General features: G+C 36.4%; 1 protein-coding gene across 1 annotated transcript in view; it reads right to left on the reverse strand.

The window, feature by feature from the left end:
* Nucleotides 1-24,825, reverse strand: part of dnah5 (dynein, axonemal, heavy chain 5) — an 88,880-nt gene that overhangs the window by 31,943 nt on the left and 32,112 nt on the right. The window contains exons 39-64 of the mRNA XM_032558388.1: nucleotides 24,128-24,300; nucleotides 22,422-22,492; nucleotides 18,995-19,102; nucleotides 18,696-18,883; nucleotides 16,645-16,839; nucleotides 16,260-16,394; nucleotides 15,975-16,082; nucleotides 15,330-15,483; nucleotides 14,806-14,952; nucleotides 14,284-14,525; nucleotides 13,552-13,728; nucleotides 11,873-12,077; nucleotides 11,518-11,660; nucleotides 10,374-10,508; nucleotides 10,084-10,206; nucleotides 9,770-9,983; nucleotides 9,359-9,582; nucleotides 8,514-8,712; nucleotides 8,240-8,412; nucleotides 6,994-7,124; nucleotides 5,496-5,649; nucleotides 4,447-4,714; nucleotides 3,528-3,651; nucleotides 2,987-3,094; nucleotides 2,173-2,287; nucleotides 1,319-1,495 (exon numbers count right to left, since the gene is read on the reverse strand). Coding sequence (XP_032414279.1) covers nucleotides 1,319-1,495; nucleotides 2,173-2,287; nucleotides 2,987-3,094; nucleotides 3,528-3,651; nucleotides 4,447-4,714; nucleotides 5,496-5,649; nucleotides 6,994-7,124; nucleotides 8,240-8,412; nucleotides 8,514-8,712; nucleotides 9,359-9,582; nucleotides 9,770-9,983; nucleotides 10,084-10,206; nucleotides 10,374-10,508; nucleotides 11,518-11,660; nucleotides 11,873-12,077; nucleotides 13,552-13,728; nucleotides 14,284-14,525; nucleotides 14,806-14,952; nucleotides 15,330-15,483; nucleotides 15,975-16,082; nucleotides 16,260-16,394; nucleotides 16,645-16,839; nucleotides 18,696-18,883; nucleotides 18,995-19,102; nucleotides 22,422-22,492; nucleotides 24,128-24,300 — 4,191 coding nt within the window. The remainder of the gene's footprint in view (nucleotides 1-1,318; nucleotides 1,496-2,172; nucleotides 2,288-2,986; nucleotides 3,095-3,527; nucleotides 3,652-4,446; nucleotides 4,715-5,495; nucleotides 5,650-6,993; nucleotides 7,125-8,239; nucleotides 8,413-8,513; nucleotides 8,713-9,358; nucleotides 9,583-9,769; nucleotides 9,984-10,083; nucleotides 10,207-10,373; nucleotides 10,509-11,517; nucleotides 11,661-11,872; nucleotides 12,078-13,551; nucleotides 13,729-14,283; nucleotides 14,526-14,805; nucleotides 14,953-15,329; nucleotides 15,484-15,974; nucleotides 16,083-16,259; nucleotides 16,395-16,644; nucleotides 16,840-18,695; nucleotides 18,884-18,994; nucleotides 19,103-22,421; nucleotides 22,493-24,127; nucleotides 24,301-24,825) is intronic.

Here is a 24,825-nt window from a genome sequence, read left to right on the forward strand (position 1 = left end):
ACAACTCTCATCAACAGCATAAGGTATGAATAGATCAAACATTTTATTCTTGGGATATTTACAGTTTTTTCTGACCATTACAGAAATGGTCAGAAAAAATGTAATGGTTTTTTCTGACCATTAACATTACATAACCTATGTTTTTAGAGTGTGATGTATTGTGGCTTATGTGTACTCCATCAATTTTAAAACCTGGTGCAACGCAGAGTCTTTTTCTTCTCTCCCATTAAATAAATCACTATAATTGCATTTTTTTTTTTATTTCTATATATTTCATAAATTGTAGTGGAGGTAATTACTCGTTTGGATGTTTTTGCCAAATTCTTTATTCAAAACTTTCAAAGCATAACACTGTTGACAGCACAACTTTACCTCTCCATCATATTCTCTTGACAATTTCTTCAGCATCTTCAAGTAAAAGCAACATATGATTTCCCAACACAGACTTTCAGGCACGGTAGGGAATCTACTCAGAGGTGCTACTCAAAAACAACTATCATTTAAAAAATAAATAAATTTCTACATTACATCTTTGAGCTCCCTATGATATACAACTGATGTATTGGCAAAACACTGAGCTCTACCCACTGCCATTTAGAAAGTGCAGAGGCTTAATCTCAAGTCTAGGCAAAAATGGAATGAAATCAAATACTGCAGAAATAAACAAGTTGGCAGAGATTTACTACACTGGAGGACACATTTGTGTATAAAAATCTGTTGTTCCAACAGAATATAGAGCTCAAGGCAACAGTTATCTTGAAGGGAAACAGTCTGCAGTGTTTTTGTCATTTTCATTTCCTTGGAAGAGCACGTCTTGCTCATTTATTTATTTTTGCCAGGGAACAAGCCTCAAATTTTTGACTTGCATTGCGATTTGCAGGACCATGGCATCGATGATTAATACCCAAGAGTCTCATCTGTTTAAGTTTGCTGCAACATGTCACACTTAGTTCAGGCATTCATGAATGCCAGATGCTTTATTATTAAGAACAATGTGGGGGGGAAGGGGGGAAATAACACCGTAATAATGTGTGAGTACTATCATCTTCTATGATTGCCAGGTAATTTTCTATTGTGCAGTTCTTTGGTTCCAAAACAAATAATCATTATCTTCAACTGTTTTGTTGTGCATGGTAGCACAGTCTGCAAGCTGAAACTAATCTGTGTTAGCATTTAGAACAATCTGAGTCTGTGGACTTTATTCACATACACAACAACAAAATTAAATCAGTCCTCTCAAGAAAAAAAAATAGAAAACAAAAGCTGAGGTAAAACCTGGTAATTGCATATTGAATATTAACGGTTATGAGTGCCACACCTGTAGTGCAGCCTCTGCCTCCTCCAGAGCTGGCCGTGCAGCTTCTAGCTTCTCCTCAGCAATGGCCTTGTCAGCTGAAATGCTGTCCACAATGGCTTGAGCCTTGTCCTTCACTTTCTGTACTTCGACCTTTACCCGCTCTGCCGCCTGGGCTTTTACTGTCACCTCTTTGAGAACCTGGAAGAAAAATGAGTCATGTCCATGAGTATCGCAGTGTTCACTTTTTACCACACAGCAGGGTGAAAATGAAATCTCGCACCATAGCTGACTAACACACAAGTTTAAAATAATGTGTGGAACATGGTTAAAGTTAGGGTAAGACACAAATCAACCCATCCTGATTAAACATGGATTGCTGCACACTTTTCAGCAGAATCACATCACACAAAAACTTTAATCTTAGAGCATACTCTTAAATGTCTGCATTTCCTGTCAGAGGTTTTACATCTGTTGAAACTGGTACCCTCTTCTAGTTTTAAAAATTCATTCAAGTTTTATGTGGCACCAGTTTTCCAACATGGAAAAAGATCTTGTTAAATATTTAAGAGCTAAATAACATGATTTTTATCAGATGATGAGATTAGGTAGATTTCTGACTGGGACTCTATGTTATGCTGAAGTGATTTTTTTGAAAATAGTATTTAATAAAAAAAACAAAAAAAAAAAACAAGAGAGAGACAAAAACAACACAGGTTTTTTTCCCCATTAATATTATATATATTTTGGATTTTATCACTGATAGTGAATGCATATGCACATAGAATACAAACAGAATTTCCCAAAGTACATATTTATTTAAAAAATGGAAATGGAAACAGAAACCATTCAGATGTAAGCAAAACAAATCTGCTTACCGTATCGGCCTTGTCATTGGCAACCTGTAGCTCTTTTTCTTTCACCTCCAACTCCTTGCTCAGAGCTGCTACTGATTCTGATGCCTCTTTCAGCTTTTTCAGGCCAGTGTTCATCCTAAACAGTAAAAACAGTCATTCAGGTTTCATGTAAATACTGAAGATTTGTAGCATGGGGGTTACGGTAGTGTGGATGGAAGTCCATCTAGTATAAATCTTTAATTCAGGACAAATGACTGTGTTTGTAAAGTAGTTGTAAAGCTTTAGGCTGCCCCAAATGACTTCCTGTTTGAATCAATCTCTGTTTAGCACCAGGTAATTGAAATACTTGGGCATTACAGAGATATTTCATCTTTCGGGTCATGAGTCAGATTTTTTTTTTAAAGTTAAGGTAGCTCCCTTCAGCAGCTGCCAATAAATCTCAGAGCTTCTAGGGTAAATAATCGTTAAAGAAAAGACTTTATGTTGCTTTCAGGTGTGGAATCTCTCTTAGTACTTGATGCACTTTGTTTGGTTTTCAAATGAAAGTAAGCATGAAATAAGATCTGGTAAATGAGCATGATTTACCAGAGACAAATTAATTTCTAACCCACAATTTGACCCTATGGTGTTGAATATTAAACTGGAAATGCTTGCAGTCTGAAATAAGCTGAATATTAGTTTACCTATGACTACAGTAGTGAAATAAGTTATGACTGAATTATGATACAGGTAAACAAGAATTGTTGATACTGTTTGAGGTTATACATAGGTCATTTTTGTTATTATGCATGGGCACTTTATTAACACCATGTTTCATTTATCCTTTACTCTTTACCTATTGGCCAGTGTCTGGACTTCAGACCTCTTCTCCTTATAGATCGTCTTGTAGCCTTGAACGAAGGACAGGTAGGACTTGGGTGTGACATGGGTGGATCGCCGGTATCTAGGTTCAGTTAAGATAGCATTAGAATAAATTTATGACATATTAGGAACTCACAAATCTCAAAATTTTAATTTACCTATTAAGCATCTTCTTCAACTTGAATGCAAAGTAAAAAAACAATAAAACTAGCATACCATATTATCTCTTAAGGAAAAGCTCAATTGGAAGCCAAAAATTACAGTCATCTCTTCATGCACTCTTAAGTTAACTATTTGGGAGAAAGAAATTATTGTTGTATGCTTATCTGATATTAAAATTTGTTTGAACATTTACAAGAGACTAAAAGCAAAGACAAGGGAAATCAGTAAGAGGCAAATATTTTAAAAGCATTTTGTAAGTGTATTGCTTAATGTAAGTTTTTATATTTTTAATGTGCTTTTTTATGTCATGTAAGGTTCCAAGCTTAAACATCTAGTGTGTTGAAATACTGTACCTCTGAAAATACTCCACACACTTTTCTGCAACACCATCCTGGAAGGAGCCCATGCACTGGACTACCTCCTGTTTGATCTGCGGTGAGCACTCAATATCATACGCAGACAAGAAGTGCTCTGAAACTGAATGACAGAATGCACATGGAAAAGAAAAGTGTGAATCAGTCAGAATAAAACATGAGAAGGAATAATCCAAGCTGACATGCCTACACATAAATGTAGCTCTAAAATTAAAACTTTACGACAGGCTGCGATGAATTTGAATTATTGACTTTTTCCCATCGTTTGACGTATCAGCAGAACTGGATTTGTGAATGAGTCAAAAATTTACAGAAAGAAGATTTAAAATGTGACACTCCGTTTTCGGTTTCTTTAAAAAGTTGGTGCAATTGGTTGTAGTTGTTCCCCAAAGCTCTCAAAATTTTCTGTTTTTAATGCACCTTAGTTTTGGTGGTAAGGTTCAAATTGACGTCTGTATGCTAATATCCAGTGTCATCTTTAGTCTGATATTAAAATGCTTCTAAAGGCTGACAGTCAAACTCCAACTCTGTGGTTCAAGCACTCTTTTGAACCTCATAGACTTCACTTTCACTTTACTTACACTGTCCCCATAAACTCCAGTTTCTTTTATAGATTTTATTCATTTTATTTATTTACCATTTTATAAAGGGGTTCGCCAGCATTGGTAGTACTTGCTCATTCTGTTTGAAAATGATAGGTTCCTGCGTAGAGACTAAGTTAAATTCTGAAAAACAAATATTGACGAGTGGTCCAAATATTTATAAAGCTTTGATAAATCATAAAAATACCAGCATATTCAAAGCAGTGAATACAATGAAACACTATGTATATCTACACAAACAAATGCTACCAACAAATCAATTCACACCATAATGAGACGTTGCCCTTGTGATGTACCTGCAACAAGTGCATCTTTTGGCCAGCGGCTAAACCAGTCCATGGTGCAGCCAGATATCAGTGCAGGAAACTTCAATGCCCTGTTACGAAACTTTTCTCCAACGGGCGAAAAGCACAAAACAACATGGAGATTGTGACGGACCCGTGACATGAAGTACTCGTACAGGTTTTCATTGGTCAGTGGTCGCTTTGGAAACTCTCGCCGCATAACAGGAATGAGATCACTGAGGATTTCATCCATCTCATCACGAGCAAACAAATTGGACACCTAAAGATAAAAATACACTTGTTTTGTTAAATTTGCAATGATGCAAGGGTTACATATCTCTATTGCAGAATTGTACTAATTGTTCATCCAATCTTTAAAAAATTCATGTGCATGAAAATTGGCGTCTTCTGTTTTGACTGAAAATTAGGATTCACATTCATATTGTCAAAGCAAATTATTATTTCCATTTTACCCAGTGAACCTCCAAAAAGCAAAATTGTTAAAAATTTTAAAAATTGATAGAATGGACAGTGTAATTCCAAAATGACATGCTAATTTCAAACATTATGTCCACAATTGTAAGCTGCAAGGAGAGACATCGGCATTGGTGTCTGTGTGACCTGGCTGACCAGTCTCACAAATGGAGCTTATTTTTCCATTTAGTTTCTTATCTCCCAAGAATCAGTGCAACACAGTCTACTCTCCACAAAACCCAAATCTGTTATAGATAAACTGTGCCCAGTCACAATGCCTCCTATTTCTGGGTCCCCACTTCAATTTGCCTCCCCTGTTAAAGAATCTGCTGCTCAAATTGTAATTCAGAAAAGGAGGTAGAGAAAGAGTCAAAGAGAAAAGGAAGGGGGAAAATAAGGATACCTGTGCTACCACAGAGAGGCAGACGGAGCATCTTAACTCAACAAAGTTATGAACAGGAATCAAATCAGGAGTACAGAAGATATGAAGAAAAAAAGCTATTTGAAATAAAAGAAAAGTCCAACCTTTTGGGAAAATTATTGGAGGTGAAGGAAAACATTGAGCATTTCATATTTGTGATTCTAACCTCTCCAGATGATAAGACATTGTTCATGTACTCCAGATAGGACTCATCTTTGATTTCGTTGTCGGTAAAGATGAAGCTGACACCTTTTCCATGCTGACCAGCTGTTTTGTATAAGTTTTTCAGATCATCCAGCAAGTTAGTGGTGTTATAGGAGCTGCAACATTTAAGCAAATGCAAAATATTTGTTAGTCAAAATTTCAGAGGACGGGGCTTGCAGCAGACTTCTTCAAATTATTTTCATATAAAGAAATTTCAGCCTTTATTACTAGTTGGTTGTCCATGCATTAGGGACTACTGGACTAGGGGACTACTTTGTTGCTTGTAAAAAATATTTATCTACTGGTGCATAAACGAGCACCAGGAGTGATTAGCGAAAGCATGGCACTTATTTCTATTCAGTTTATGACACAGAAATGTAATTTAGACATTTAGAAAAATATTGAAAAAATACCTACAGAAAAAAAGTTGTACTTTCCAAATACCTCTCGCACAGAAAATGTAACCTTTTTACTACTTTGGAATTTACAAAGTAGCACAGAGAAATACAAGATATTTGTGATAATTGATGATAATTGTTGTACTTACTGTTTTGTATTTAATACTTTTAAATACACGATATGTAAATACATTTTGCACTTACATAATTATTAACTTAATTTGTGTTGCTGAGTTCATTTTAACTTCTTTTTTGTCAATGTATAACCCTTTGTTGGAGGGTGAGTGGGAGAACCACAAGTGTTTCTTTAACTTATGTATAACACCTTCGAATAAGAAGCGGACTTTATAATTAACATGAGTGCAAAACAACATTGCCATGGCATTAAACTGTCTGCCACTCAAAGCTGTCGTAAGAAATAATCAAGAACAAACTGTTCCGAAGAATTAAAAAATGACAACAGACATTTACAGAGTCATAATTTAAAGATGCAGATTTTGCTTCACCAGACTAAATAAAGGGTCAAATGTGCATGGGTCTGTTGTATGCTAGAGAAAAGAGTAAGCAGAAGAAAATAAATAAAGTAAACATGCAGCTGAAGTGCCTGTTTCCCCTGGAGATACTTTGGCAAGTCAAGACGAGGGGAAAAAAGGCTCATTCATATTAATAGCAACCACCAAAGCCAGTTAGAGACTTAGCCAGAGGGAAATATGATGACCACAAGTGCCCACAGGGAACATGTGGAAAAACCTTTGACAGCCACAGACAGTAACAAAGAGAGTGAGATAAAAATAATAAAAAAATTATTGAGAACAGGAAAACGAAGCAAAAAGTTAATAAAATAGAAGGTTGTTCTTTTTCTCATAAATAAGTTCTAACAGCAGAAGCAGAAGGATAAGGGATGCAAAGAGCTACAATAAATACCTAGATTTCAATTGTTTTTATCATGATTCAAAAGCTAAACTCAAGATTATACCTCAGACTAAACAGACTTTTCAACTTTCTCATGCCACAGATCTTGGAAATTAATATTAAAATTATGATAATGAGTGCGAGCATTACCGTGTGAGGGTTATTTGGAAGGTTTTGTATCCAGCTATGAATGAGGCCAGTCTGATCAGGCTCTGTTTGCCAGAGCCTCCAACACCCACTAACAATGCATTACCTCCTGGTGTCCGAATTATTCTTGATACCTGCATACATAAAACATACGTAAACATGCAAAAGAAAGATGACATGCAAGTAAAGTCATATTCAATAAGTTAAAATATGATTGATGACTTCATTTATTTCAGTAACTCAATTCACTCAGTGAAATGCATTGCACACAGACTACTTGAGAAATTCTTCCTGTAATTGGAAAATTATAATTATTATATTACAACTAATGAAAACCAAGACATTTTAATTTCTCAGAAGATTATAACATTACTTCAGATCAAACTGTTGTTTATTACAGGAATGTGGGGTTAAAGACAGTATGTTTAATACCAGAACACATGTTGCCGTTTTCTAAAGGTATTTTTATTCTGACAAACAACCCTCATCGGTATTCATATTCTAATTTATTCAACATGATTGTATATCACATTGGTAAAGATGTACTGAGAAATCTGACGCTTAGCCCATATATGAGATCCTTTTGGAAATTGTAGCATCAGTGAAACGTTCAAAAATGTTTAAAAAAAAGGAAAAAAGAAAACAAAAAGAATAAGACAAAAAGGGTGAAAGGTAATAAGCTTTTCAACAGAGATATGGGCTTGCTATGCATTGAAAATGCCATTTAAGCAAGAAGAGAGACAAAAGTGGGTAACAGAAAAACCAAATTTATTACAGCAAAATACCTTTGCTTGATTCTTTAATCTTTTAACCTGCATGTCATGAACATGCTACAGTTAAAAATCTGAGAGTTGAGGAAAGTTTCTATGTTCTCTAGGATATTTATAGTTATACTGCTCATTTCATTTAGTAGGGTTAGCTATTTACTCATGCTAATCCCTAATATGTAATTTCTGACATCCGCAATCATTTTGTCTTTAAGTAAATAAAGCAAAATTAAATAAATAAAGGGAATTCATGTTAAGCTGCCCAGCTTTTTAACGGGTCTTGCATCAAACCTGTTCCTAATATAAATAACTAACCTTTGTATACAACACAAAGTTCCTTATTGTAGCTATAAATATTCACGTAAAATATACAAGTTTAAATGATCCTGTAGAGGTCACATTCTGATAGTGTTTGAAATTGTGCAAAAAAAAGCAATGATCTATGTGTGACTATGTTCACCACATAACAGTTGATAATGTACCTTGATCAGATGTATCATCGCATCCTGAAAGAAGACCATGTCCATACCGGTACCCCTGATGCTCTCATTATAATGACACAGGAACATATTTAGACGCTCCTTTAAACTCTCAAATGACTCAATAGGCTCATACACCTTGGGTAAATCAAAGTCTGAATCTTCTGGTTCCTCCCCTGTGAGAAAATAGTTTCACAATAATACAATTACATGTCAAAGAAAGAATATGGGAAATATCCACTAGAAAATATGGCAAGTTTTCCTGCTTCATGAGTACCTGTAGCTTCTGGTGCATCTCTTAAGAAGTCAACAAAGTATCTGTCTCCTCCAAAATCCACCGTGTTCCTGAGCTCCTCCCCCAACTCGTCTCCCACCAGCTTCACCAGAGCTTGGTCAAACCACTCCACATCATCAGGCATTGTGAATCTATCAGCTATCACACGTTTACACTCATGCTTCCACAGAGCCAGCAACACCTGGGAAATTATTGTTTTCCATGAAGACAGAAGGTTAGCAAAGATTATTCAAATCAAATGCAAAAAAAAAAAAGGAGCAAAGTCAAACTGGGACATGTCTTCGAAAGGACAGAACTGCTGTAGTCCAAAATGAGTTTGTATATTAACTTAGAAACAAGTACCAGCACCCTATATTCTGGTTGGCTTGTTTTGTTGACTGAATGTTATGAGTTTTACCCTAGAGCAATCTGAGTTTGGCTAGGAGCCACAGCAGGGATGTAGGACAGTCTGAGCTAGAGTATAAATTTGACTGTGTTCAATTATTCAGTAAGGCCACATACTAATGTAGAGTGGGCCACCTCAGCAAGAACTGAATTTTAAATGCAGATATTTTTTCTGTTTAATCCATCTCTACCAAGAGACGCTCATATGTCTCTCCAATATTGTGAATATTTCATCTAATAATATATCATGCCGTTATACTGCCACTCTATATCTTTAGATATAGATATAAAGCTGGGATTTAAATATTTCTTTTCCACAGACTTCTTAATAAATCAAACCTCTGCACAGGGGTATGATGAATATACTTTACATCTAAACATGATATAAAAATCAAGTTATTAAAAAGAACAGCTAGGAAGACACAACATAAAATCCACCTCACCTGGACCGAGCTGACTACCTCAGCAGTAGTTGTAAGCATCCCTTGCCACACCCTGGACAGGTCCCTCAGATTGAAGATGTAGTGAAACTTTGCAGGAGTCGGAAGCATCTTAAGTTTTGTGATCTGCCAGAGACGTCGGGTTAGAGACACTAAGCGACGCACAGTGCTCTGAACCTCTTTGCTGAACTCTCGCTGAGTGCAGAAGTAGCCCTCACCAATCACACCTGTGCAATAAGGGAACCAATTGTGGTATTATTATACATTCTTATCAAAGATACAGGATGTAGAATATCTTAGACCCTACCTAGTTTTGTTTTTTACCAGTTTATTACGGTGTCAAAAAAAATCTAAACATAAATCAACAGCATTTTGAAATAACATCTCTGATGCTTTTCACACCGTTATACTAACCAAATATCTTATCTATGGAGGCATTGGAGGGAAGTGTGCAGTTAAAGACAGAGAACTGCCTTTTCAGCCTCTGTGGAATGTCATTGCGCCCTCCTCCTGGATGAATCATGGCTGCCAGGAACTGAACGTCAACAATATTGGTGAACTCTCCTGGCTTCTCCAGGTTGAAGAAGCCATTCTGCTCCATCAGCTGTCTGACAATCTCATTGGTCACCTAGGTACAAAAAAGCAAAGAGGATATTATTACAAATTCAAACTTTATCAACATGAAGATTAAATGTTTGGATAGAGCCATTTCAGGACTGATTGCTAACCTGGTCTCCCCATTCATTGATGACAGGCATGTTAATATCATCTATAAAGATTGACATTTTCTTTCCAGCAGGAGGACCATAGGTCGTCCCCATCCTCTTGTCCACAAAGCTCTCAACCGTTCTCTACAAAATACGCCAAAGTTACTAGGGAATGCTACTAAAGATGAAGGCAAAATGAAGGTGAGTGCTGACACAAAAGCAAAGTTGTTTTATTGTAGAAAATGAAAATGTAATGAAGCAGTAAGTTATATTTCTATTAAGCTGTTGAAGACTATTTTGAATATCTTTACCTGGAACATGAGAGGTGTAGTAGCAGAAGAGAAGTTGAGACATTTTCCAATGTGACTCTCAGCATCATACATTGACATGTAGCCTTTGATCATGACAGTCTTGGCTGTTCCTTGCTCTCCAATCAGCAAAACAGCCTTTGAAAACATTTGCATTTGAAATTAGTTTCAAGTCCCCTTGAGGGAAACATCTCAATAAAAACATAAAACAATGCAAATGATGTGGAGAAGAGGCATTTACTGTTTTCACTGAGTAAACAATTGTTTAATTTGATGACTCTGCCCTGATGTCTGTTTTGATACAGTGAGCTACTGCAGAAAGCAGACATGCTTTTCATGGGTTTGACTTGTGATTTATTTTTCACATTTTAAAGTCAAATGTTCTAGTTGCTTCTATCCTCTCCTGAGGACATTAGCATAAGCTCAATGTGCTCAGGAACAGATAAAAACATGCATTGGTTTGTAGAAATTTGATATTAAAATAAGGCTGAGTTCTAAAATTAAAGAGAAAAATTAATCTAATCCTGAGGTGTTTAGTTACAAACACACCCAGAGGGAAGAAAAACAACAATCCAAATGAAGAATTAATTGTTTCTAATAAAATCACAGTTGATACAGTTGTTGGGATCTCTGCTTTTAATATTTTATTTAGCTATCTATTGGCAACAGGGCAGGACGTAGTCCTCTTTTATGACATATTGACAATGTTGTATCATATAGAAAATTTCTATTTATCCAGTCTCTCTAGATGGTCCAGATTCTTGGCTTCACTGTGCCCTCTTCTCTTCTTTAATATCTATTCAGTTTTCCCCCAACTGAATAAATGTAGACAAATTTGTGATTTGATCTTTCCACACTTTTCAGAATAATTAAGCTTTTCTGTGACTCTACTTTAAGGTTTTCACACATCTTCAGCAGGGGTGCCAATAAATGTGGTTCACACTGCTTGTGCTAAACATTTCTGCCCACAGTTGTCTCTTCATCTTGTATCACATCCAAAACAAATGAAAAAAAAAAACATATGCTGATGTATGAACAACCTACAGACAAAAAGATTGCATCTGATATTTCAGATTAGTCTTGAGGTGAAAGCTTGTTGTACACAGATATTTATTGTTTGTCGTTTTTTCATTATTTTTTTTTTTACCTTGCCCTGCTTTGCAATAGTCTGAATCAAGAAGTCTGTTCTAACATTGTCGACATTGGGGACCAAAATAGAGCTGTACTCTGGGGTGATTTCAGACGGATAAAAGTATTCCTCAACCCTGGTGTTCCAGTGGACCCAGTGACCTGGAAAGGCATACATTTTTAGAGAGAAATGATATGTGAAAATAAGCATTGAAGATGAGGGATATGTTTTAAATACATCTTCTAGACATGTAAGTTTATAATATGGGACAAACAAAACAGAACGTCAAACCTATTTTCTAACCTTTTAAAAACACAACTGCTTGTTTTTCGTGACATCTGATCCCAATATGTGTTTATACTTGTTTAATTACCTTCTGATGTGACATAGTAGTCAAACATGGTGTTGTCACTGGGTGAAGGAATGTCTGGCAAGTTTAAACAGATACTGTCATTTCCTCTGAGCCAGGCCTCCATCTTCCTTCTGTCCTCCAACTCAAGTAAAGCCCCGCAGCTCCACATGAGGGCAAAGATGTAAAGTCGCTCCAGGTGCTCCAAAGATAACTCACCACACTGTTCCTGAATAGTGAAAATGTTCTTGAAAAAAGTTGCACAAGTGACTTTCACTTCAAAAAGGTCAAAATTGTAAAATAAAAAAAATGAGGCCAAATATGTTGGTTTTGTCTGTATTTTTTACTCTTAAGTTTTCTACAGTTTGTTGTGCTTTAAGCTTCTTTTACCATGGATTTTATTCATTTGCTTGACTTATCAGTCTTATTCCAAATAGTTCCTATTATAAAGACATTAAGTACAGGAATGCTGGTTGACTGCCTCATTTAAAAAAGGAAATACTGAAATATCCCTCGGTTTGTTTGCTTCATTTCATGTCAGTGGGAAATGAAGAAAACATTTGATTGTAAAAAATGTTTGCTTCATTTGCAAACATTTCACTGGCTGTGAAAAGCTAAAAAGTGATAATGACTATTAAAAATTAAGGTACAATCATATCTCATTAATTGAGAAAAACATGGTAAGCAAATGGCAGAAGAACACTTCATGCACTGGTTAGTCATAGTGCTCTGCTTTATTGTAAAAATGAGTCCAAGACAAAAATGGAATAGAAAACAAGTTTAAAAAAAGCAAACAAGCCACTGCCATCTGGTGATTGAACTACTGGAAAGCAATACAGAAATGGCACAGGTTTCTGTTTTAGTTTAGACAAAAATTGAGCCATTTATGTTAATCATTTGTGCTAAACGAAGTGGAAATCTATAATCTAGAGTGAAGAGTGCCCTCGGGATCATGGTTGGTAAACACGAGCCTAATGTTAATTTGATAATGAAAATAAATCATTATCAAGTGTGCCATACTGGTTTTTATTAAGGAATTGTTACATTTTCTGACATTACTGCTCAATAAAAATCTAAATATGGGTTGTTAAGCATATGATTAATTTAAGGTTTGCTGAAAGATGGTCATCTAGGGCAAAAGGTAAATTCAAGCTGAGTGATTTCTCCAAGGATTTCCCCAAAACGAACAGATGGCAGAGAATCAACAATTTTTAAGGTGAACTTAAGAAGCTTATCTGGTTTTCTGTTTTATACTTCTCTTCTGTTTTCTCTTTCCAGTATAAAAAAAATTCTACCCACTATTCCTGCATGAAGATAAGTATGGTTTTCTTCACATTTTCCATTAGGTTTGTGTTAAAAACGTTTCATCTTAGTTTCATCACACTGGAACATTCAGTAATGAAGATGTTGTTTGTCTGAGTATTGCCACTTCTGTAGATATTTCATCATAAATTCTCAGATCTGTGGTTTGACATAATCTTCTCTCTCAAGTCCTCAGGCAGTTCTGTCCCACTTGTGGTTTATCTTTTTGTTCCTCAAAAAAGCTGAATTTCTTTCTTTTATTTTGCCTCCGACTGCTTGAAGATTATCTTTACTACAAGTAAAACATCTAAGTGGGGTTAGATGGTTTCTGTGACTTAGCTGTTAAACTTTAACAGAAATCAAAAGATATGTATATTGTTATATTTTAAAATGTATATTACCTTTGGGGGAATAAGTCCCTGCAGCATGTTTATACATTGCATGATGACAAAGGCCTCCAACATTTCCATCTTGAACTCCAATGACTGCAAGCTAAAGCGGTATAGCTCAGAGAAGGAAGAAGAGAACAGCTTTCTCAGTACCGTTGCCTCCTGTGGAGAACGTTTCTTCAACCAACCCTGGTAGCAGTAAACACATAGATATGAATGGTTGACATTGTAGAAATATGAAAATTGTTATTCATATTACTTCAAAAATGTCAGTGTATACACTTTGGATGAATATGTCCTTAACTGTTTATACAACTGTTGTCTGATTTTTTATTTTTGTGCCAAAATTTAAAAAGTGCAGCTCCAAAAGCTGCTTTGTATAAGCCAAGCATCACACTTTCTACACTCAGTCACGTTTTTAGGTAAATGCTCGCAACACTGGCCTGGAACCTGTTTGGACTTCAGAACTGCCTTAATTATTTGTGATATAGATTCTATAAAGAATCAGAAAACATTCCTGAGTGATTTTGATGTATATTAACATGACAGCAGCAAGCAGTTGCAGCACATTTGTTGACAGCATCTCCATGGTGTGAACTTAGTGTTGCAACATGTGGCTATTTGAGCTACAAATGCCTTTCTATCATCTTAAACCTCTGATATTTCTTATCTGAAATTCTACAGTCATTCAGTAGAAGGGGTTTAAGTTGCTTTAGAAAATACAATTCAAGATAAATAATTTACCTCCAGAATTGGACTCCAGCTGAGAACAGAGGAGCTCATGAACACCATGCCGTTACGTGACACGGTGGCTGGAGAAGCATTGTCAATGTTATGTGGCTCAAAAACCACCTTACAGTTGGGCGCCATTGGTATACGGTCTCCATTTGCCAATGTCAGAGTTTTGTTGTCGTCCAAAACAGAGTTTAAGTTTTCAATCCAAATGGCATCAACAGGTCCGTCTAGTACAATCCAAATGTGCTCTCCTATAAGACAAATATGTTCTTGTGTGAATACATAAATAACATGTTTCATATTCAAAAACAAAATATCCGAGGGGCCCCAAAACCCATGGGATATGGTGCACTACTCTGGTAAGTTCAGCCCTGCTGGTTAATTTAATTTATTTTAGGTTTTTCTTTTCTTGGACAATTTAATACACTACCAACGGCTCTTAGGGTAAAAGGAGCAACATGGTGTTGTGCTCCTCAACAGTTTCTGAACTTCAATAACGGAAATTAATTTTGCATGACAAACTTTTCTGACCTTTTTTTGCTCTCAAAGTTTTCCTCCAAAGTGTAGAAAAGATGCCATCAGTCCAGTCATTTGTGGCCACATCCAGTCTTCCAAACATCTGAGGCGCAGTGATGGCTTTGGGGTTCATACGCATTTCTCTGTGCGGTTGACCACACTCTGCACAAAGAACATGTTGCCCAATTACTTTTCTGTAGTTATAAAGCACTGATGGTTTCCTATATGCTAAACTTTTAAGTAACTGTTTTTGAGCCCACAAGAGACATGTGGGTCTCTATATAATTCAGCTCATTCAGCACTTCAACATGGCAATTGATACTTCATGTTACATGAATAGTTTGGAAATTTCAAAAAAAAGGTTACATTAAAATTTTAAGAAAAGTTAATATAAGCCATATTTTGGATACAACTGGATTAAGTGTGACATCAAAGAATGAAAAATGATGGCAGAAAAAAAGTGTACATAAGTGAAAATACAAAAAAACAGTCAAAAACCTTATCAGGAAACCAGTACAGTAGATGTTACAAAATCTCACCTGTCATGGCTTTCATCAGGGTATGTATACAGGTGGTTTTTCCAGCTCCGCTCGGTCCAAGGGCCATCATACCATGTCGAACTCTCTGGGTCTCAAACAGCTGAATAACCTTTAGCTTCCAGGGAGAATGGCAGATCAAACCTGCATCTTCGACCTGCAGGAGCAAAAAGTAATCAATAACTTAAACTGCATATAGATAACTTGTTTTAGATGACAGCATTATAATTTACTGTTGTATTCAAATTGCAAATTCACTGAGAAGTTTACATTTTTGCAGGAACAACACCAAATACTGTAGTCCATGAAATACACACATAAAAAGGGGACATTTTCAGACTTAACATTTTATTGCATCTCTAAATGTTTTCCCCTGTACTTAGTTTTTGTGAAGAGACTAAGTTCCTTGATATATGGCACCATTAGTATCCCTTTGGTTGCTGTAGTGTTTTGAAGCCCTTAAGATTGACATGGGAAGTACAGTTGTCTTACAATTTACTCAACCTCTTTATTTCTCTTGCCTTTAGTTTCCTTTTTCAATGTCTTGTTTTACAATCTCCTTATTCCTTTAATACCTATCTCAACTCTTTCTTTTAACAATTTTACTTTTCAGTGCCTAGAGACAAAGTTGTTGCTTTGCCCTCCTACCTGTTTGTCAATGGCAGCTTCTAGGTCAGGGTAGCCCACTTTATCAAGCTTGATGCCAGGAAAGAGGTCTTCAATCAAGCTCAGAAATAGGGGCTCATCTTCATCAATCTTATTTAAAAAAAAAAAACATAAAATCATACACATTTACTCAAATCAACAGCAACAAATATTTATGTTTTGTTCATGAAAAACCATTTTTTTAAGTTGTTTTCTCCAATGTTGTTCAAATAAAAAAATAACATATTTCAGCTACTAAAATATTTACTGTGTTCTTTCCAAACTGACCAGTTTGGAAAGGTTCATGTCTCTCAGAACCCTCATGACAATGGTGGACTCTGTGTCAGTGGGGTTCGCCCGCTTGGCTGCTCCCAGTGTGCGAAGGACTGACAGAATGTTACGTAGGCCAAAGTCATAGTGAACCTGAGCAATGACAAAAAACGGCTGTTATATAGAACAAATGTTAATTATAACCATGAATAATAATACCTTCAAAATTTCAAACTTTGCATTTCAAAGTTTCTATATTCACTCAAGATCTTTTACCCTTCTTGGATCACATGTAAATGGCAAAATATTATGAATTAGCCAAAGATAACCAATATTTACACATATGACAAATGTTATATGAAGTCTTTCATTCACCTTTGGCACGGCTTGTACAACGTTTTACCTGTTTCGAAAGCTGCTCTTCACACAACTTGTAAAGTGTGAAGAATTTGCGAGCCAACTCCATGTTGTCTATAAATCCACAACTGGCCAGTTTTACTCTAATAATGATCTGGCGGTCAGGAACCATCATGGCTACAGATCGGAAGTTGATTTTTAGGTTTTCTGGAAGCTCCTGGCGACCTGCATAACCTGGGTTCTAGTTATGCAGAACAAAAAGAAGCCATAATCCAAGAGTGAATAATGTCACATACATGGACATACAATTAAATATGTACATTTCAGATCTTAGTGGTAAAGACAACTACAAAAATAATAATTGTACGGATATAGGAACAATACAAGCATCAAAATAGGGAGCTTAATACTTATATATTGAATGACCTTCTGTGTATAGCAATGCATTTTACCATTTATAAACAACCCTTCAAAATTATTGGACCCTTGGTAAAGATATTCAAAAAAATTTTCAAATAAACTAATCTTTCATTGCAATAGCATGTTCTCCCAATAAAAAAAGCCCAAAATTATTCTCTATTAGCAAATTGTTAAGCTTTTGCTTTTACCTCTTATTCTCCTCACTGTACATGATACCAGGTATGTCACTGTTCCTATTATCTTAAACTTTTTAATTAATAACCTGACAAAGTTTGTTAAGGATCAACTGTCTTATGACTTGCCTAAAACTGAATGGAATGTACTCTTCCCTTTCCCATTTTGAAGATATACTAAGAGAAATTTCCCTCAATGTCAGGTTCATTGTGTAAATCAAAAGCTCTTTAACAAAATTAAAGCATAAATTCTAAAATGGTTCTGCTATAATTATGTTATAAGCTTTATTAGTGGTCTCACCTGCTGTGGTTTGTAACAATAGCAAAAACGTACTCGATAGAATGGATATGTGCCATTTTTCAGAGTGAACTTGAGTGACTGCAATAAATTTTGAAGTTACTTTGTAATTTTTTGGCACATATGTATCCAAACCACTAGTAAATGTGGAGAGCTCCATATATAACAACACACAATGTCTTCATCATAGAGCTTATGTAATCAAGGATGAAGTTAAAACTTTTGAATCTTGGAAATTCAGTTTCTTCTAGCTAGTGTTCTGGCTTTTATTCCCAAAGGACACATCTTAAAGCATCTTTTTTACATAACTTGTCTTTGATTATTGCACACCCCCGCACACACACACACACATATAGAGCAAGAGAGAAAGAGCAAGGAAGATATAAAATTATCTTTAACCACACTAATGCTGCTGTGTTTATCTAATAAGATGTATTGAGTCTGCAAAATGGTACATATTTAATTCTACTCATTTCTCATTCAGTCCCTCAGTTTGTTATTGATTATATGATTTCAATTGAAGGCCATGCCTCCAGGGTGGAATAAAATTAGAATTTATGCTGTTAATTCTGCTTTTAAGTTAAGGAATTGTTTAATTCTGTCCAACCATGCAACAAGGGGTATATTTTCTTGCTTTACTTTTATTGCTTAAAGTCTTCAGCCAGATCCATAAAACAAGGCTTGAATTTCAAATTTAATTTCTACACAGACTGTAGTTATGAGAATCAACTGAAAACATAAATCATAAAACATTCCTCATTTTGCGAGGGAAGTGTAAAATATATTCTAACTTCACATTCCCTCAAAAAATTAGAAGGTCAATTATTATGGAGAGTAAAATCCATGACAATTCTCTGGAAATGCTAACAATCAGAAGTTATGGTAGCAATTTATTGCATTATTATTTGGCTTCATGCCTTACTCTCTGTTCTCCCACAAAGAACCATGGCTTGCCTTAGGGAGAGAGTTCAGCAGAAAACATCTGCCTGGACTGCAAAACAGAGCAGGATCAATACCAAGCTGGACATTGATCAAATCAGACAGATTGAAAAGGACGAAAAAGTTAGGTTAGCAGACGGCTGAGTTTGAGTAAGCCAAAGCACTATAAGAAATTTAGTCACTGATCTTTTTCAGTTGACTTGCCAGATAACGCCTTGTTGAATTGAGTTACAATGGATTGCTAACGAGTATGATAGATTTACCTACCATGGTAAGGAAGATGCCAAACTCAGGATTCATGTCAACATTGTCTCCATCAGTGAAGACAAAGTTTTTGCGGCGCTCTTTTTTGCATGTAAGAACTATTGCAATCTGCTGGGCTGCCACCGACAGAACTGGGAGGTCAATGCGGTTAAATTCATCAAAGCATCCCCAAGAACCAGACTGAGCCAGACCTAGAAATAACACAGAGCTTAGTCATTCTATTATTATTATAAGTAATTTGTAAAAAATCAATCTGGAAACCTCTAACTATTACATGCATTATTCAGCTTTATAACATTTACCCTTGAATATTCTTCCCAAGCCTCTGAAATCCATCTGGTCAGAGCAATTGAAGACCACAACATATTTGCCCAGACAGCGACCCATGTCCTTTATGGTCTCAGTCTTACCTAATAAGAAAAAAAAAAAAAACTAACTTCCAAAAATGAAATACACTAGAGCAGGGGTGTCAAACTCCAGTCCTCAAGGGCCGCTGTCCTGCAACTTTTAGATGTACCTCTGCTGCACCACACCTGAACAGAATAATTAGGTCATTAGCAAGGCTCTGGAGAACTGATCTACACAAGGAGGAGGTAATTAAGTAATTTCATGCCAGTGTTTTGTACCTGTGGCACATGTAAAAACTGCAGGACACCTACCCTTGAGGACTAGAGTTTGATACCTGTGCACTAAAGGGTTCACAAGTATTTATACCCCTTGACATGATTCACGTTTTGTGAACCTACCACCACAAATTTCAATGTATTTTATTGTTTTGTGTGCTCAACCAACTCAAAGTTGAGCAAAAGAGTGGCGATGTTTTTACAAATCGTTTGCCTGAAAAGGTTTAATTTAAAAACAACTGTAAAAGATGGCAAAAGAAAGCAGTTTTGTGTCATTTTTATGTCAAATTGTTACAATGATTGTGTTCTATTGAAGACTATTGAATCTGTTCTCTATGTGCCTTAGTCTGACTGCATCAAGCCCTCCCCTGCGGCCTGTGAAGGCTTTCTGTGTGAGGATTTGAGTTTTCTTTGTGTTTATTTTAGTTTTCTGTGTCTATTGAGTCTCTGTGTTGTCCTGTCTACTCCTTGATTGTTCCCAGCTGTGTCTCGTTCCCTGATTACCCTCTGTGTATTTAATCCCACCCATGTTCCTTGTTTCTCGTCGGGTCCTTGTCTAATCTGTCTTGCCGTCTAGTTTGTCAAGCCATCTTGTCTTTCGTCAAGTCTGTCATCAGTATGTTTTTTTTTTCTTCCATTTTTTTCTCCGAAGAGTTTTTGCGGCGCTAGTGGCTTGTATTTTTTTTTCGACAGTAGGCAGACAGGAAGGAGGGTGAGGAGAGGGGGGAAGACATGCGACAAAGGTCGTCGGGACCGGGAGTCGAACCCGCGACATCCGCGTCGAGGACTAAGGCCTCCAAACGTGGGGCATACTAACCCCCTGCGCCACCACAGCACGCTCCATGGTTTTTTGATAGTAACCGGCTGCTACCAGTTTTGAGCCTTAGCCTTCTGCTCATTCTGTGCTGCCTGGACTTTTGGATTATTTATGTACTATTCATCATTAAATCATCACTTCTATCATCTCAACCTGGGTCCACAAAATCTTCCTCACATCTCTACTATGGCAAATCATGGCATTCTGCACTTTATAATATATACTGTATATACAATATACATATATACAGAAGGTCTCTTCTGTCAGAGCTCAAATCTCTCTTTTTGCTCACAATCCCTCAATCTCAGTTCCCTGCTCTGCTGTCTTCAACAAGTTTGAGCTTGTGACAGCGCCCTCACTACAAGTGATGGTCATTTCAAGCCCACACGGCCTCCAAACAATACTGTCCCTAACTGACTAATTAAAAAGGTTTTACTCACAATTGCAACTCTGATTCTTAAACTGGTAAATTAGTTTGCTGTAGGGCGTGGTCCCTAGGGATTTCAAATATGCAGCAATAGCGAAAGAAACAGCACTAAATCCTACAGCTCTTACTAACTACAGGCCTATCTCCAAATTACCTTTTCTTTTGAAAGTTTTTCAAACAATAGTGCAGTCAATTAATGGGCTTTCTGGAGAGAATAATTGTTTTAGAGATTTGCCCATCCTAGATTTAAATCTTTACACAGTACAGAATAAAAGTTTTTAATTACATATTTTCAACCACTGATCTCAGCAACTGTTGTTCTTATGATTTTAGGTCTGACAGTTGCATTTGATACAGTGAGTTATGGCATCTTACTCTTGCTTGGAGCAGGGGATGGGCATCAAGGACATAGCAGTACTTGGCAAAGCTTTTAACATCAGTCTGATCATGTATCCTGCTGTGATCCTCTATTGTGTGGTGTCCCATCGGGCTCAGCTCTAGGCAGCGCTTCTCCTTTTATTTTCTCCCACTTGCTTTTCACTTTTATGTAGATTACAACCAGATTTGTATGCCTTTAAAAAAAAAAGGCGAATAGTCTGTGCACCCACTACATCATCACTACATTGATGACATTCAAGCCCAGGCGGCACCTCACCTTTTAAAATTCAGTGAGAAAAAAGAAAACAAAAAGCAGAATTTGTTTTTGGTAAACCCACTGAGACCCTCAACGTGATTCTTTAGCTCAGGATATTAAGCCGATTGTCTCAAATCTTTAGACCCGAACTGGACCCCGATTATAAATTTGACAGACTACGGTTGTTGTAAAATCAAGCTTTTTCTAGTTGAGGCAGTTAGCTAAATGGGATAGTTTCACACATTCAGAGGCTGAAATTTTAAAAAATATATTTAAGACAGAGAATTGTTAAACATCAGGTTTCAAGCCTTGTAGCTAATGTTCAATCGGAATTAGGGATGGGTTGTGACTGGGCCATTCTGCAACATGAATATGTTTTGATTTGAACCAATAAATTGTTGTTTTGGATTTATTTTTTCCATTGTTGTTTTGCTTGAAGGTAAATAAAACATCCACCCCAGTGTCAAGCTTTAAAAGTTTTTTCCAAGCATAGCCCTGTATTAGTTTACATCCAATTTAGCATGTCCACTGACATTTTTCTGTCAAGCAAGGCAATGGACATCTTCAGCACATCTTATGATTTTGTCTTCCAACAGATTTTCTTTCTTTGCCACTAATCTACAAAGGTTCAAAACATTGAGGTACTATTTTACAACCTAATAACCTAACCATGTGTTAAAATTCTCCACAATTTTATTGCTGGATTGTCTACTAAGTTCTTTTCGTGATGCAGTTTGTTTGCTCTGTACTCCAAATAACCGCTGAGGTCTTCACAGAGGAAGAGGGGCTGGTGTCCATGTCCATTGGGAGGGAGGCGAGGTATACCCGGGACAGGTCACTAGTCCATCGCAATAATACAATGAATAGAATAGAAATACATACGTATGTTTGTATACGTATGTCTGTGTGTATCTTTTTTTAAGTGGTTCACAGATTAGATGCGTTTTGCTTTTTAACCTGTTGCAGCTCCACATTTAGGTATTTTATAGGGTTGGTACCTTGCATGGCTCTGAAATGGGTAAAATCTGACATTTTTTGCAAGCTAAAGAAAATCTGAAACTATAAATTATCACAAGAGGTTGGTTACTTTTTTCTATTTCTTCATATTTTACTAAACCTTCCTTAAGAATAATCAAGGACCTTCTTCACTGATAACACTTTCTTCAGGCTAGATCTTTGTGTTTATCACAGTGCCATGTCTGTAACCATGCTGTTGTTTCAGTCTTACCTGTGCCTGCAGGACCAGCAGGAGCTCCACCCATGCTCATACCAAGAGCCTGAGCTAAGGTGATGTAACATCTGAGCAAAAATAGGCAAACACAAATATACAAGTATTAATTTTATCGGTAAAGGAAGCTTTTATGATTAAAAGATAATGTATACTTAAACACTTTTTTTTCTCTTCACTTTGGTTAAAATCACTCAAATAATGATCCTCCACAGGAATGCTAAATGTCAAACATTTGCCAAAAGATAATTACAATGGACTACAAATGATATCTAGAAATATATTTTGTACAAATGCATAAAACAGGTTTTGTTTTATTGTTTTCTTATCCAAACCTGTTTTCTCCAATTATAAATTTATCTTTATAAACTGAAAGAGTTGAAGGGAAAATCAAGAACAGGGAGATGTTAAAAAAATAAACAGTGGCTGTCACAATGAGGAAAACATCAGAGCAGAACACTAATGGGGGAAATGAATAAGATACTGGCCAAGCCAATAAAATAAAGTACCAGAAGAAAGAAAAGCATCAGAGCTGCTTTGGTGCTTCCAGCCAGGAGGCCCTAATGTCACTTCTTTGGAGAGCTACTGTTAGATGTCTGCTTGTAGTTCCCTCTATGCTGCTGTCCTTTCACATCTTTGTCTCATTGTCTTGTCTCATGTTTCTTTCTGCTTCTCCTTACATTTCTCTCTGACTGTCTTCTCTCCCGCTGTGCTTTTGGTAGTTAGTGTAGTGCTTGTTGGTGCATTACTGGCTCCCCTGCTATGTCTAATTGCTTTCCTCTCTCTCTCTGTCAGTCACCTTGTCTGTCAGTGACAGGGGTGGTGATCACAGTCAAAGAATGCCCAACAGTACCCTCTAATTCATTTCCCCGATTTTCTAATTTTTAAATGGTTCAACATTTAAAATGTTTAAATGGTTGCAAATATTACATCACTCTTGAAACATCTTGGTAGTTTGTTTCTTTTCCCCTGATCTGTCCAAAATGATAAGTGCTTTTAGCACCACACCAAAGGTCAAATGTTTAAATTTCTGTCAACGTCACTGATTGGCTGGCATATGCTATACAAATATGTTTGCACCCTGGACAAAGACAGGGTGCAAACATTGTAAAAAAAAAACTCCAGATAAATTAATAACTTATTGGAGTGGAATAATCTCTCAATGAAAATTATAGAAAACTCTAACCTTTAATTTGAAAACAGTTATTCAGTGGAGGAAATATCTGTATATTTTAATCAAAACTCACTGGTGACACAAGTGATGGTACATCTTCTGTTAATACTTTGAACAATCCCCTTCAATCAAACAGCACCTCTCCAATACCCTCCCACAAGGTTGGAGCATGTAGTTGGAGCATATCTCTTCTAATTGTCCACATTCCTTTGTCTCCCTCAAATGCTTTCTTGTCGTCTGGTTACCCCCTAGTAACATGGTAGAAGGTTGATTTTCTGAGTTAGCCACGAGTTTCTGTCTTTATTCTTTTCTTTAACTTTTCTCTCAGTAATTGTTTTTCTGGGTTGTGCTGTCATTCACCCGTCAAACGTGACATTTGATGTCTGCTATCGACTGACAGTATATGGATAAAAATAGATATTTTGCTTGCGTCCAACTATCTGATGACTTTGGTTTGAATTTTTAATAGTTTTGGCTGCATATCATATCTCTTAATATATTTGTGTGTGTCATTCCATTGGTGTACTTTTACCTGTCAGTCAAAGGTGTAATGACAAGCCTTTCTGTACAACCCAGGAACTCATTCTGGTAAACAAAGCATACATCGGTGATGTTGATGATCATCTTGTCTGAATCCTCATTGAAGTAGAAACGACACTGCTTCAGCCACTCAAAGTCAGTGGGGCTTTTTACATGCAACCGGCACTGTGAGGGTAAGGGAAACGACAAAAAGACAAAGTGATCAGACATGAAATGATGGTGAAAAAGTCACAAAAAAACTGTTTTAGACCTTCAGGCTTAAGGTAATGTGATGCGAGACTGGAGGAAAGGCAGGACGCCTGAGACAGCCTTTTGAGAAATAAATGATAAAAATAAAAAGATTCAGGGCAAAGTTGTGTGAAAGTAAATCAGAGGTAGATGAGAGGCAACAGTTGTACAGAATAATTTATTTATAATCTTTATTCGACCAGATTAAAGAACATCATCTGTGCTGCCTGGAAAGTGATTGGTCATTATACCGTCACCATCCACATCAGCTCTTTGATGCTACTTGGAATATGAGTTATGACAACATCTCCCTTTGCAATAAATGAAGTATTCTTTAAATGAATTGAATGAATAGAATTTAAGTGAGACAGACAACAGGAATACATAAATTAGTTTCAATCAATAAAAGTAATAAAAGGAATTCTTAGTAAAAAAAAAAAAATCCATCATATCTTGTAAAAC

The sequence above is a fragment of the Xiphophorus hellerii genome, chromosome 3, assembly GCF_003331165.1.
Source record: "Xiphophorus hellerii strain 12219 chromosome 3, Xiphophorus_hellerii-4.1, whole genome shotgun sequence".
Lineage (NCBI taxonomy): Eukaryota > Metazoa > Chordata > Actinopteri > Cyprinodontiformes > Poeciliidae > Xiphophorus > Xiphophorus hellerii.